The sequence below is a fragment of the Poecile atricapillus genome, chromosome 3, assembly GCF_030490865.1.
Source record: "Poecile atricapillus isolate bPoeAtr1 chromosome 3, bPoeAtr1.hap1, whole genome shotgun sequence".
NCBI lineage: Eukaryota > Metazoa > Chordata > Aves > Passeriformes > Paridae > Poecile > Poecile atricapillus.
In genome coordinates this window covers 6603301-6619156 of record NC_081251.1, presented here as the reverse complement: position 1 = coordinate 6619156, position 15856 = coordinate 6603301, and the positions used below count along the sequence as shown (strand labels likewise).

Sequence of the window (15856 nt, the reverse complement as noted above, 5' to 3'; positions counted from 1 at the left end):
AGTTACATTTGCAAATAAAACCTGAGCTTTCCAACTGTTTGGATCCTAAGCCATCCTGTTAGTCAGGAGCCAGAGCATCCCTGTGAGTAAATGGAAATCTGAAAACTTTAAAGGGGAACTATCATAAATGCTTTGCTTCTGCTCCCCATACTCCTCCTTGCAAAGAATGGCATACAAAACACTCCTGAACAGAACTGAGCAGACACCTGAAGAGGTTTTTATACTCATTTTATTTGCTGAGTTTGGATAGCATGCATCATTTTACAGCACCGGTAGACAAGTCAGTGAAGCACACTGCTCTTAGGAACTTGTACTGTGGAATGTCTCCAAAACCATTACCCTCTCCCCCTCCACTCCAGTACGTAACACTAGCTGAAAACAAGACAGACACACATCAGGGCAACTTCCTTATGGCTACAAATACTCATAGCAGCGACTTTTAAAGGAGGGTTTATTAAATCAAGTCATTGCACTTGGGTCATTTATTGCTATAGCGAACAAAGGCCATTACATAACAAACACCTTTCATTTGTGGCTTTAATTGATTGTCTTGTTCTGTTCATTCTCTGCAAGCTCACACACAGGCACAGTTTCTGCACAGCAACCCCTTCCAAGATTTCTTTCTTGCTCCAATCACAGTGAAGAGCTTGTATAACAAAACTGGGTCCTCCATTAGGCTCAATTCTTGTCCCTCATCACCTGCTTTACAGGTATGAATTCCAGGCAAGAGTTTAGTGTCCGACGAGAAACACATGATTCCTTAATTCATCTGTGATGCAACTGGGCAACTCAAGGTTAAAAGCACTAAGAGTGAATCACCTTACTAGCAATTTGACTAGCAAATATTACTCAGTAACTGCATAGTGTATTGATCAGATTTCAAGGAGATTTCATGAACAATCTGAATCAGTAATGGACAAACATTCCCCAACTAACTTTTTGACATTTGTATTTTACGACACACCAACTGTGGAAGAATCCCACAGCGTGGGATTACTCTCAAGGATTAACACTTGCATGTCACTTGAACAAGTGACATACTGAATAATTATTTATGACTACTCCCACGGAGAAAAGCTTAATTACTTTCTTTTATTGATGAAGTTGCCAAACTATATGGCATGTTTTTGCCTTTTAAGTTATAGGAGACCTAAAGAAAATGAGCTGATTAACAGAACTAATGAATTTGACTGATTTTCTAAGCTGTATGTTTTTTAATTCTTTAATCAGACAAACACAGCAATAAATACCATTGTCTCACATCACTTTGCATGTTATTTGTGTATTATTTTGGTGCAAGTTTTGAGCCCAGGGGTTAAAGATAATGGTAATCCACAAGAGCTCAACTTCTTTTCCAAAAAGTAAAGACACCATCCTGGACACCAGCACAATGATGTCAAAGCAATTGCTCCAATCACTCATTTAAATACAAAGACGTTACTCAGTTTAGAGGTACTTAATATATTGAGAAAGTTTATGGCATAAATATATAAATATTGAGAGCTTTTGAGAGTATCAAAGTTCCAAAGGGATTTATTTGGAGATATAAACAAAACCTGACTATTGTAAAAACAGATCAAGATGCATACTTGAACAACTAGAAAGACTGATGACTTCAGAAACACAGAAGTACAGATGCTGTGACTTAAGGTTTACTCTTTCATGCTGTATACTGTAATAGTTTAGGCACAACAGGTTGAGTTAAGACTGGGCTCTCGCTTTGTTTCTGATTTCCTTGCATTTTGTGGTTTAACAGTTAATTTTGTCATGATTTCACAATTCAGTCTTAAATCCCTTTTTAATCCAATAGTGCAAGTGACAAACTGTTCTGCTGAACTACTCGGATTAGATTCTTCAATCTTTCTACAATGCACAGGAGTCTCACCTGCTTCATTGCACTAACAAATTCCTATCTCATTACTCATGAACAGCATAGTATTAATATTCTCACTGCAGACAGGCACATCAGCATAACCCTGGGTACGACTGCCAAAATTATACAAATATCACATATTCCCTTTTGCAGGTGGGGAAAAGTAGTAACTACAATTAGGATACAGTTATTCCATCCCTTCCAACGGACTGTTTTACAGATTAGTTGCAAAGACAGATCACCCTATTTATTGTATAGATCTCTTTAAAAATTAAGCTACAGGTATTCAATAAAAATCTATTAAGAATTCCCTCTCCTTTCTATACAGATTCAGTAGTATTTTCAAGCAAACCAAAAAAATAAGGTCTGCAATTCCAGCACAGTAAGAAATAAGGCCTCTTTTATATTGGCAAAAAAATTACACCGTTATTCTTTTTTGTCTTCTTGTCTTTCTGAATATAAGACTATATTCCTTTTTTTTTACTATATTTTTTCTTTAAGACTGTAGAACACCAGCATCCATTATAATGAAATAAGAGTCAGTTCTCCTTGTGTTCAGCTTTGAATTCCTAGTGAGTTAAAAACATTGAGTCCATAGCTGTCTCATGTAGACATCACTGCTTTCTTCAATTTTTCTATTTCAAGCTGAAAAAAACATATTTTGAAAAGAAAGTCAGTATTAAAGTAGCTATAAAGTCTTCAGAGCTTTCACCAAAGTTATTATCTTTGCATTTCAAAGACACACATGTATTGCACCATAGAAGCATTTGACAGCTCAGTATTTACAGCTGATTTTGTACCACCGTATTGCTAAATGAACAGGAATTTAAAATAATTATAGATTTGACTACAGTTCTGGTATAATCTTTTTAAAATTAAAAAAAAACCAACTGTTTTAGAAATTGGTTTATCTGGATAAACTCTCTGAAAAAAGAAGTCAAAGCTGGGTTATGGAATCATCTGACATGTAATGCTGCACCATCACCTGAGAGTAACTTTCTAAAACAGCATTTCATACAAAACACTGCCTGGATTAATATGTATTTCTTGCAACAGACTTAGAGGACACCTGGAGTTACTTCCTCTTCAGCTCCAGTGCATATTTAAGGCATCTTCATTAATTGCTTTAGAGTCACATTAAAGAGACTCACCAAAAGTTTCTCTCGTGTCTCCAGTAGTTTTGTAGCCAGCAAGCTGTACTACTTCACAAATAAAATGCCCTTTTGTACCAGACTGAAAAAATTTCCTACAGTGAGCTCATCCTATTAACTATTTAATGGCATCATACTACTACCTACTACTGCAGGTAGTGTTCTTCATCAGTAAACTGAAGAGTGGCATTCATTCATAAGGAAATTTTTCAGATGCATTCTGATCTTTTGGCAAATTATCCACATTTAATATTTAAACCATTAATCAAAAATTTAGAGATGTTTGCTTTTGCCCTATTTTTCTTCTGATTACCTAAATTAAATAAGTCTTTCAATCTTATAAATGCAAAGTATTAACTGTCTCTCTTGGAACTTGTCCAGTTGGACACATTTCTAGCAAAAAGCAGAATCCAGCAACACTGAACTTCCATCCCAACTTCCACAGGTGTTACTATTTATGTTATTAAATTATTGTTAAAAATAATATTCCAGAAAAATAAATCTGAATTTGGATCTTCTCTATACATCCAAATGCCTCTTGAGGCATTCATTCAATCACAAAATAAAACAGCAACACAAAAAGAGACTGAACAGGTTTGTTAAGACTTTCCTGTGACATCAAATCCCAGAACAAAGCCTACACACCCACAAACTCCCCATGCCCTCCCATAGTGGTAACATTACCTCCAGATTGCTTCGCAACAGCTTCTCTTCTTCCAAATCCTTCTTTAGTTTTTCTAGTTCTCTCCTAATAGTAGTTAAGATGGAAACAGAAGTTAGAAGGGGGAAAAAGAAACTTCACATTACTGAGGACAGAATGCACAGGCCTTGTTAAATTTTACAAGTGGGATTCACAAAACAAGGCACATACCCACCAGTGAATTGTTACTCTCATCTGTTGGACAAGTTTCCACCATCACTCAACACTTCTTACCTACAGCTATTCACCTATCCCTAATTTTTAATCCAAATTTTAAGGAGGCTACTTAAAAGTCCGTGCTGTTATTTAATATTTGAAGTTGAATTCAAGCTAAAATAACCTCAAATAACCTGGCTACTTCTACACAGAGAATAAATTACTTAGAATATAAAGTTCCTACCAGTCATGTAAATACTGCAAGTTCTTGTGTAAAAGGTTACACAAGGCCTGCACATGTACTTATGTCATTACCACAAAAAATTAACCACTTTTCCTTACAATGAAAGCAAAAACTGTTTAAGAAATACTTTCCAAAAGATGTAATGGATGCAGAAGTGCCTCCAATAGATGCACATTAGAAGTGCAAGTAGGAGGGAAAAAATGCGTAAAAATTCCAAAAATACTTTAACATCAAATTTGTACATATTTAGGATATTTAATAGGATCAATTTCAGTAGAAAACATCTGAATTTATGTATTAGTATGTTATTAGCATAGAAGAGCTTTCTTATTTTATTCTGGCATTGAAGACACTCATAAGATGTTTATATAACCCTTTGCAGATTGACAAAAGAAATATTTACCCATGCTCTTTCTTCAGTGCGTCTACCAGACCCATTAAATCATTAACCTGAGACCTGAGCTCTTCCACAGAAATTTTTTCATCCTCTGTTTCTCCTTTAAGTTGGAGGTCTCCAGGTAAAAAGTCGAGTATGACAGAACTTGGTCTCTGAGATGAAGGTGGAATCAGTGGGCTGAATGCAGATGGCTAAAAAAATGAATTGGTAGAAAGGTAAGAAGTGAAATCCTTATGAACTGAATGCTTACAGCACACAGGCCGTACCAGGGTGGGAGCTAAACATGCATAAGTTCCCTTAATTTTCTACCTAAAAGGTAAAAACTATGTCCAGTTTGAATGGATTACTGGACTATATGAGATAGTTACTTTATGCAGCTCTTAATTAAGGATTTTCCTGAGGTTCCTGTAGTCACTGAAAAATGTAGTTACACTGCAGTCCTTTACACTTAAAACAAAAGTGATTTAATGGATCCCACTGGATTGTTATAAACAAACTTTTGACACTTTGCTGATCTGCTCAGTTGTTCTGCCTGTCAGGAGACTGAAGGCAGAGTAGATATGGAATTTAATTGGGGAATACCACCTGACACAACAGTTCTTATCAGAACTCATGCCCCTGTAAGTATAAACGAGCTTCAGTACTAAATTTCTTACTATGAACTTCATATTAAATGACTCAGCTCACTTGTACTTAAATACAAGCACTGGCATTCAGATGGTTGCATGAATCTGTACTGGAAATGCAAACAGGATGAACAGAACCCCAAGCTGCCTGGTACTCCTCTGGCACTCTGGTAGCATCATACCTTCTTTGTTTCAACTGGCTTTGGTTTGGCACTTTCTTCTTCTTTCTGCACCTTCAAACTTTTTTCTGGACCCACATTTTGATTTGCCTGGTAAACCATTCACAAGGAATGAAAAGGTTTTCAGAATTTAAAACAAAACAACAAAACAACAAAACTTAAAAGTAAATTAAAAAACTTTTCTGAAAATGCAATAGCAAGGGGAAAACCAAGTAACTGAACTTAAATTGCTACACTAGAAGACTTTTCTGCCCCTGACAGTCATAATTTTCCTTCCCCACATACATCTGAACTTAAATCGAAAACAGGAATCTTGGGTAGGATTTTCAAGCATATTTGCAATACTTAAACCTGTGATGCTTTTGGGAGCCTGTAGGTGCTTCCATAAAACACAAATGGGCAGTAACTGTATGTGGCAATTGCATGACTAATTATCTAGCATCCAGTGACAAAAACTGATGTCAAGGACTCTGCACCACCTGCTTTTCGTTGTCTGCCAGCCTCACATCAGCACTAACATCATAAACCCAACGTTACAGCAGCATTAAAATACAAATTTATAGTGGCCAATTGTGAAAGTCACTAAAGCCACTTTCAGATCTGTGTGTATGTACAACACCTATTTCACCATCACTGAGGCCAGAAGAGCTGAGCATTTCCTGCAGCAACACCCCATGGAATAGAAACACTCCTTCAGCTGCAGCACAGTTCCAGCTGTTTCTCTTACATTCACTTCCCTGCTGGGAATGGACCTCCCTGGAATAAAACCTACAGGAACTGAACACCCCTGTAACATTTTGCTCACAGATAAATGGCTCACAAGAATACTCCCCAGTGCAGTCCTGTTTCCTGGGAAGCCAGTTTTTAGTTCCCTACTAGGACAACACCCCCAAAATACTCACAGGACTACTGCTATTGAAACGGGAGGGCAGCCTCCTACCAGGCATCTTGGGCCGGTTCGCAGTCGGGTGTGACAGGTTATCTGAGGTAGCTATTACATCATCAAAGCTTAACAGATCTACAAAAAGATTAAAACAGAGACCACCATCAAGACCAGAAGGTTTTGTTTTCTTCTTTTTATCTTTTTTTTTTTTTTTTGAGATACAAAAAAAAATAATTATCAGAATTCTTATTGTTTTGAGGATTTTCACCATATACAACACATGAGATATCTGAAACAACTGCATGACTTTGACATATCAGGGAAACTGTATTTTCCCCCTTGAAAAAAAAAAATAAGAGTTAATTCAACTAGGATTTAAATTCAAGTTAATTTGTGTGAACAGAAGAAATGCTCTAGCAACATGACAGCATTGGCAAAAAATATATTTATTACTTTTTTCAAGAGCTGCCATATTCAACTACTTAAAAGCATATTTTCTTGTTGCTGAACTTGCATAAAAAGCATGAAAATGCAAGTTGAGTGACTCAGACCAAAATTAAAGCAAAATGGTAAAGTACATAGTGGTGTACTCCACATGCTGGTGAAAGCTAACAAGACATTAAGTGCACCTATGCCAGTGCAGGGTAGTTTTTTCATGTTCAGTATCTAAAGATAATACACAGCTTCATAGTCTTTAATAAAACACCTCAAAACTCCATGCTCATACTTTATTCAGTCACACAGATCCCTTTGCTCATTAGTCTCTTCATGCCCACACCTCTAGGTAAACTCTCTCAGATCAGCAGAAAAGCTTTACATCCTCTGGGAACAGGCAACTTCAGGAAAAAAAATGTTGATAATAGGAAAAACTGACCACAACTAATCTTAGCAACCTAAGTATTTCACCTAAGTAACAAGAGGACTTAACCCTTTCTCCACAAAAATAAATATACTTACCTGACAACAGATGTTTAGTGAGACTGAGTGGTGTTTTTTACTTAAGCATTGACATAAGATTACAGATATTATATATCATTTACAACCCAAATTAATCAGTTAGTCTATAGACTGTAACTAAAATGCCACAAAGTACTTACTACAGGCACCATAAACAACATTGAAGATTTTGGGTTTGATGTTTTTCCATGACCTATGATTCTTACTTGACATTATGATTTAGTAAATAGAACCTATGGTATCTCTTTTCCTACGTTCCCATTAAAGGACAGATAAGAAAAAAGCCTTGGGTACACAGAGCCAGACCATTCATACCCCTTCAGGCTCTGGATGTCTTAAAATCATCTGATTAATACAAGTTTTCACACACATTGTCCAAGCTAATTTATACCTGTAGGTACTAAGTTTTCCACTGAATGTTTTAATTGATTTTAATCTGTTCTCAGCATTAATATCCTTGAAGGCCTTAGAACATTCAGCTCCTTTGGACAGCCCTGATCAGACCTACTTCATCACCCATTCCTTTATAGCACTGTTACCAATCTGTTCTACTGCTTTGTACTTCTATTCAAGAGAACAGAATGTCAAAACAGTCTTTTGTAAACAAGCAATCATACCTGCAATTAAACAAGCGGGGGAGAAAAAAAAGAAGGAAGAAACAGAAGAATGATGAATGGCAAGCAGCTGACGGAAAAGAGGATGAGGGGAAAAATAAATGAGAAGGGATTTCTGTTCTGGTCTGTGCCAATAAAGTATTTCATTCAATGCACTGCAAGCAACAGTGAGCACAGGGTCATCTGTATGGTCTTTACTCAATTATTAGCAACCCCAGAGTACGAAGCTGTCAGAGTCCCAGAGTGGTTCAGGTTGGAAGGGACCTTGAAGATCTCCCCGTTCAAGCCCCTGCCATGGGGCACCTTCTACTAGACCAGGTTGCCAAAGGACAAATTATGATTTATGTTAGTTAGGAATCATTAAAAAGGTAACAAGAAAAAACTTTTATGCCTTTTTCCCCTCATCTCCCTAATTTCTGACTTGAAGTGATCCTTCTTTTGTCACTCCACAGAAATGACAAATCATTTTGTAAGAAATTTAAGTAAGAATTATAAATTTAGCTGCTGTTCTGATTGTAATGCCACTCCTGTCTACACAAACAGTAGACATGAGGCATATCAAGAATATATTAATAAAAATGTCAACTTTGAAAAAAAATTTCACAATATTTGACAAAGCTTGAAGACTGCTACAGTCCTGAACTGTGTACTATTTAAATATAGATGGTAGAATGATACAAAAGCCAAGGATTTTTTCCGTATTTCTAAGAGCTTCTAAAGGAATTTGTTACACCTGAGAGAACTGCTCAACATTAAGATTCTGTCAGCAGATTACAGTCAGACATAATTCTGACTGTACTTGAATTTTTGCTTTTATTTTTCCAATTTATTCCTTTGGTATAGGGAAGAAATTAAAATACAGGTTGGTAGAGATTGGGGTTTGGTGGTGGTGATAGGTTGATTGGTTTTACTGTAGGCTTAGGGATTGATTTGATTGTTTTTCTTTTTAGACAGCATTTTTGGTTATTTTAGAGAAAATTTAACCAATAAACTATTAAACCAATAGAGATACTGATGATATCCATTGAAAGTTCACAGTCTACACACATTTCAATCAATAAAATGATTTACCAAATAAGATTCTTACAGACAGTCTGTGAGCAATTGTTAAAGGAAATCCCATCAAAGTGCCAGAAGAGAAATACCACACATCTGGAGATAATCTGGGTCAAAAAAAAACTTTATGACTGAGAGCACCTTTCTAAGAATATGAGCTAAGCCTAAAGCTAAATAGGAAGGATCATTAGAAATGTCTCTTCTACAAGCTTACCATGGATCCACCACACAGCTGTTAGGACCTTTGAGAGGTACAATTAACAAGAGGCTTTGTTAAGATTTGTGAATGCTTCAAGTGGATTCATAGCAGCTTGTCTTTAAAAGCCTTCACAAAAAGAAGCAAAGCTGAAGGGTGGCTGAAGAAATTATAGTTCCACCATTTCATGTGGCTGGGGTTTAAATATCCATGATACAAGTTAAATGTATCCAGTATTTTAGGAGAGAACTCAAATTAATCTGTGGAGTAAAAAGATGGCTTCCTTTCTCCTGTTATTCACCTTGCTGAGATTTCCCCACAAAAATTCAGGGGACAGCTATAAGCTATAAAATATCTAATTGCCCAAAAGCTTCATGACTGTGTTCTTTGTGTGTACAGTATGATAAAGCGAACCTACATACACCAGACGTGCTAAAGGTACTGAACACATTTCACTACAAACAAACACAAAGTTTGGCTTATCAATAGCTCAACTATAAATTTTTTCTTACTTTTAGTCCCCACCAGCTCCTGATGGAAAAGCCTACTTAAAGTAATTTCTTTAACTGCTAAGGAAAACAGGCATTCAAACAAACAAAAAAAAAAGTGCATTAATAGAAACCCCAAAATTTTAGTACCAATATTTGCAACTGAAAACCACGCTCACGATGTTAAGAAGAGGATATGTGAATGGAATAAAGCATTTGGATTTCCTTAGAGATTGTTATCTTACCAAAATGGAGAAGGGTAGGGTAATTTCCTGACACGTAAGAAGGGAAACATGGCAAACAGGATAGGAAACAAAATCTGGAAAGAAAAGTCAAGGAGAGGAATGTCTAGAAAAAGATTCTGAACAAAAAAATTATTTTACAAAGCAGGAAAAAGAAACATTTGTAGAAGAAACAGAATTGCTTTACATGTTCAGCACGCCAGTAGTATTACAGCTTTAGGCTTTTACAGTATTTGATTCTAATCAGAGAAACATTTATGCAATTTTTCAAATAAAACTTCAAGAGGATTATTTCAATGTCATCAATGTTTCTAAGTGGTTCTGGTTATTTGTCCTTTTCTGATGGCTGGCAACATAATTTTGACATGGGGTGGGTTGGTTTTTCCATTACAGAACATTTACAGCTTCTTATGCTAAACTGAAAGTGGCACAATCTAAACTTCACTTCATGATCAAACTTGGTTGCAAAAAAACAGGAACCGTATTTTTTAAAAAAAACCAACAAAACAAAAAACCCAAAGATTTCCTAAAAAGACTCTGGGCAATTGCCAGCCCCAGCCATCCATTTTCCCTTATCTTTATTAATACCTAGTCTAGTTATTATAAACAGTCTTAAATGTTATACAAGGACCAAATATCTTTTTCTTTTATAGTTTTATATGGCCTTGGCTGCATAGGCTCTTATGCCTTTAGCAGCACAGTATGTAGAGAATTAGAGCATGAGATTCATTACATTTTACTGCCAGGAGTTTGGATCAGTCCCTTTTCACAAGAGCATAGGAGTGACTTACGCAGCTTGTTTTAAGGAATGACAGTTTGACAAAACAGGAGTTCTGAAACTTTCCTTCAATTACAGCTCCTTGACCCTTCTCTGTGCTGCAGCCCCACAGGAACTCCCTGAGCCTTCACTGCTTGCACCAAACAGAGCTGAACAGACCTCACCCATGAGCCCATTGTGACCCCTGTGCCCTCCCCCATTCAGGTTTTCAAATATTTAATTTCTCCATAAGCCTGTAAAAACTTACACTAGCAAAAAAATTCTTTATTTTTTGCTTTCCCCTCAATCTGTGTAAAATTATTCTTTTTCTATCACATAATATTCTGATTTGTAGTATATACATGGACACCTGACAGCAAAGGTATTATGTTGCCACCCTGGTTATTAAAAATATCAAGGTAACAATGTAAAGGGGAAAAAAAAACCCAAAAAAACCATAAAAAGAGATATTCCAGTTGTTTTCATGAGGAGTTTTTCCTGAGGTTAAATGATACTATGCTATATGGTAACACACCTAGCACGACCCTAGAGATAATCACGGAATTTATTATACTAGCTAGAAAGCTGATAATCATAGAATGGCTTAGGTTGGAAGGGAATTTTAAGATCTTCACCTTCCACTATCCCAGGTTGCTCCAAGCCTTGCCAAACCTGGCCTTGGACGCTTCCAGGGATGGGGCAGCCACAGCTTCTCTGGGCAACCTGTGCCAGGGCCTTACCACCCTCATATTAAAGAATTTTTTTCTACTATCTACTCTGAGTAGTACAGCATCTGTACTAAAGACACACATGAATTAACCTTTCCTCATACAAAGCATTTACATTTAAAAAGCATATTTTAACATGCTCAATGAGAAAAAGTCAGGAGTATTCTTTTCTATTGCTTCAGTTCTTTTAATGCAGATTAAAAGAATTAATGCAGATTATAATTTATTCCAAAAAAATAATTATTTTGATCTTCCAGATGAATTTATTATACTTTGGACCAACTATTCTACAACTAGAATGTTATAATTTGCCTTAAAAATAAATATATTGATAGAATTTTTAAATTTATTATTACTAAAATATTTTCTGAGACAAGAAGTTGCATTTGAGATATGAAAGACAAACACTGTAGGCACAATTCACTACAACTTTTTCTGAAGTCTTTAATCATAAAATATAAATAATTTAGAGTTCAGAAAAACATGCCCACAGCAGCTGATCTCTGCTGAAGTGACACACAGAGGTCTGGTATCAGTTGCATTGTCAGTCAAGGGCTAATGGTACCAATACAGTAGTTCAGAGGTTCTGATCATTAAATGTGGTTTTTTTAACCACTATCAAGGGTTTTACTGAATCTATTTAGAATTAAGGAAACACCAAGTTTGGCTCAAGGTGGCTTTAAGCAAAGCCATAATTGTGCTATTCAAATGTACAATGCTCCATGCTTTTTTAAAGCCCCAATTTAAGGTATTGTAAAGTCAAAATCTAGAATAGCTCTGAACTAAATCACAAGAGACTGAAGGTAATGGCATTACTAAGAATTCTGAAGTTAGCCAGAAAAGCAAAGTTATCTGAACTGCAAGAGCAGAACAAATTGAACCAGCCATTAAGAAAACAACTTCATAAAACTCAGAATGAAAGTGGCAGGAAAAAAAAAAAAAAAAGCTTTAAAATTAGAAGAACAAACCATTATCTCTGTCTCCCTTCCTGCCCACTATCACAACCCAGAGCTCAGCAGCTACCTGCAAATACCTTGCTGACATGTGCTCATCCCCTCCTGACTCTTGCCTTCAGCTGCCTACAGCACTTCTAAAAAAATACACAGGCTTATATAAATGCACTCAGTGGCATTTTGAGTCAATCACTCAAAAAGCTTATTCCAACCCTGTAAAACACAGCAATCCAGACAGAAAGGCCCAAAAGAACATTTCTTTTCTTACCTGATTCTTTAGAGCTCTTTATCACAAGTGAATCTACCTCTACTGATTTTGGTCTGAGTGGCAATGGTTCAGAGTCTAACTTTGGTTTTGCTACTGGCTCAACTTCAGATTTCGGTCGAAGTGTAACAACTTCTCCGTTAGTTCTGTGGGAAGAAAAAAAAAACATACATAGTCAAGAGAAGAAATAGTTTAAAAGGGAATCATACCAAGAATTAGAAAAATTATGAAAAATTATGGTAGATTTTATCACTTTCTAAAGCCTTGTTTTAAAATCAAGGCTTCTGGAGATCAATTCTACCTGTGAAAACTTCCTTTTGTTCCAGCTCTTGCAGGGTTGTCAGATGTGCACAAAACCCATGTGAAAACAATCCAAAACTTTAACTATAGTACACACTTTGACATTTCAGTCCAAAATATTACACTTCAAATAACAGGTGAGCTGAATAACATTTTCACTAATACCTCTTGAAGTAATTCAAAAACTGACTCCTTGACATTAGAAAAAAAATCTTCCTGTACAGGAAAAAAGGCTTGACAAGAACAAGTTATTTCTTGCTGGATATGGAAAAAGCTACCTTGTGACTTTTGTTCTACCACGCACTCCTTACATATCTGCTTACATCATTAACAGACAAAAAAATCCCAGGAACAATGAAAAAAATCTAAAGTAGCAAAACCCCCACCAAAAAAATTAAAAAAGAACAGGCAACATTTTCCTTTACAATTCTTCCCATCACAAACCCATGCTGACCAGGCCTGATCATTTGGTTGGCCTGTACATGCTATAAACTGTGCCCCTTTCACTAATTCAGTTCCCAAAGCCTTTAAGTTTTACTGCAGCAGAAAAAGAGATAGCAGTCTGATCTTCCTAAAAAAAAAAAATGTTAAAAACTTTCAGACATTTAAATATTTCTAGGATTTAAAGGTTTCAGTAATTAAAGGTCCACAGCTTACTACAGACCTCTATTTAACTGCACATGTTAAACACATTAACTGCATCCCTTTAGAATAATAATTATTTTCTAATCTGGAAAATAATATGACTTGTGGTTTTAAAAAAAATAATCTTTATTGGGAAAGTCTCCAAAATGCCAAGTGAACATAATACAATTCTATACTGGAAAGGTATTTAAGGTGCAAGCTCTTCTGCTTCATTTCCACAAGGCTAAATGTATCACAACCTCACTTTTTCATGGCTCTTTCAAGCCAACTGAACATCCCAAAGGGACAGTTACCAGTCAGCTGTTGCTTTACACTTCAGGGTAAGGGCCTATAAACTACTCTGATGGAGACAGAAAGGAAAATTCTCTGTATGGGAGATTGTATAGATGCAAAATTGGTCTTAGTGAAAGCTTCAAACTCATGAGGAAAAAAAATAAAAATCTAAGTGGATGTAGAAGAAGCATTTGTCCCTATTTATGCAGAAACTCAAGTGGGAAGGCTCAAGAGCAGAGAATCTGAATGTGCTTCTGTAGTAAGTGCTTCCTTCCCCAGGAGCAGACATGAGCCACGGTGAATACATTTAGCACAGGTACCTGTGCTCAGTTCTTCCTTTCCATCTCTCTTACCCTTTAGGTAAGACAGGCTCAAGCCTTGAACACTGAGGCAGCTCTAAGTCTCAGGGTTTTCCTCTACACAGTAATAATTCCCAAGGCCCATGCCCACATTCTTTTACTCCACCCTGTTACTGTAGCTACAGCAGCCCCCAGATGAGCAATTTCATCTGCCCCATGGTCAATTATGCTCTAATACTGACACTTAGATGGATTCAATATCTCAAAGGACTTGAAAGATCACTGACAGAGACCTAGAGAGCTAAGCCACTGGGAAGTGTAAGGCAAAACTTATCCTTGCATCCTTTTCACCCTTAAATCACACATTTCTTCCCAACTCATCCATGAAGAAAGATCAAACAACAAATCAAATTGAATATACTTGGTGACTACAGTTTAAGGCATACTGACTTGGATGCAGATGATGGCAAACCAGGTTTGTCTGGACGTTTTGGGTGCAGGAGCCCTGCTCTCAGTAAGCTGTTGGTCTTGCTTGGAGGAATAGGCTTCTTGGGTGGTACCTGAGGAGCTTGTGGCTTCAAAGGCTTCTGATCCAAAGCTCCTTTTTCATCTGACAAAAGAAGTCACACTTTACAAACGCCATATTGCCTAGAATTCCTACACTGCTAATCAATTAGAAAGCACCTGCTGTCAGAAATGCCTTCTGTGAAGATCAAAATGAAAAATAGACAGGCAAGTGTCTTAAATGACACTTTATCAAAACACACAAACTGCTTACCTGAGCTCAAAAATATTTACCTTAGAGTAAGATAAACCCCCCTACAGACATGAAAACAGTAGTAATAAATTATGCATTCACATTACTGCACTGCAACTGACAGCTAAGAACCAAAAATCTTTGTACTGCTTTGTCTTTTCTACAAATGCATTTGATTTTCTTTTAAAGAGGAAGATACTTTTATTTATTGTAACTAGACTTATTACACACACAAGCAGTGTAATTTATGTATGTAAGAAGGGAGAAGGAGAAAAATGAGTTTTTATCTGAATAGCTGAATTTATTTTATCTAAAGTCTACCTTCCTACAAAGAGATCAAAAATAGATATGGATTAAAAAAAGAAGAAAAAAAAAAAAAAAAAGAAAAAAAAAAGTTGTATTTATTTGTTCAGTGACTGCATGAACTAACTGAATCCTGTCCAGAGGAGCTGACATACAACATATGGGACACTGAAAAATTCAAGCTGCTTCACAAGCAATAGTTGAATAGGTTTCAACCCATGTGTCCTAACTCTACCCTATTGGATAACCAGAGCAAAGCTTCTACTTTTCCCTGTAAAACTGCCATAGTTCAGTGTACACAAGCATAATTGTTATGTTACAGCAAAGGGTTACAGTTCTTTACTGCCCTTATAGGGCAGTAAATCAGTAAACTGGGATGGAGAGACTGACCTTCAGCTTTGATTCTCCCCATCCTCCCCTCCTTTTTTTGCTTTTAACTAAGTATTGATCTGTAAAATGTTTACATATGCTATGGATTTGGGAGTAGGGCTGGGTGTTTGCTTCAGCTCCGTGCCAGCAAAGTGCCTGAACTGCCCGGTCTGGGACTGATTTCCTTTGGACAAGTCCTGCAGCTACTGAGCACCCCTCCAACCCTAAAATGAGAAGAAGCCAATGTTCTTTCAGAGGAATATTGGGAAGCAAACAGATCCTGGAGACATTTCAGTCAAAAGCATTGCTCAGGGGCAGAAGTGTCTTCCTGCTTTGGGACACTTGAACATCAGGAGGAGATACAAGCAAGAAACCAAACTGGCTGGCATCTCCTCTCAGCGCCTCTCAGCAAGGAGCCAGGAACGCAGGATGCTGAAGCAGTGGA

The 15856-nt window shown here is 36.7% G+C and overlaps 1 protein-coding gene across 1 annotated transcript in view; it reads right to left on the bottom strand.

Moving 5' to 3' along the window:
* Positions 1-211: 211 nt before the first annotated feature.
* CD2AP (CD2 associated protein) overlaps positions 212-15856 on the bottom strand; it is a 76906-nt gene continuing 61261 nt past the window's right edge. Inside the window, exons 12-18 of the mRNA XM_058836016.1 lie at positions 14433-14592; positions 12469-12611; positions 6229-6344; positions 5330-5416; positions 4528-4712; positions 3709-3772; positions 212-2518 (exon numbers count right to left, since the gene is read on the bottom strand). Coding sequence (XP_058691999.1) covers positions 2477-2518; positions 3709-3772; positions 4528-4712; positions 5330-5416; positions 6229-6344; positions 12469-12611; positions 14433-14592 — 797 coding nt within the window. The 3' untranslated portion in view covers positions 212-2476. The remainder of the gene's footprint in view (positions 2519-3708; positions 3773-4527; positions 4713-5329; positions 5417-6228; positions 6345-12468; positions 12612-14432; positions 14593-15856) is intronic.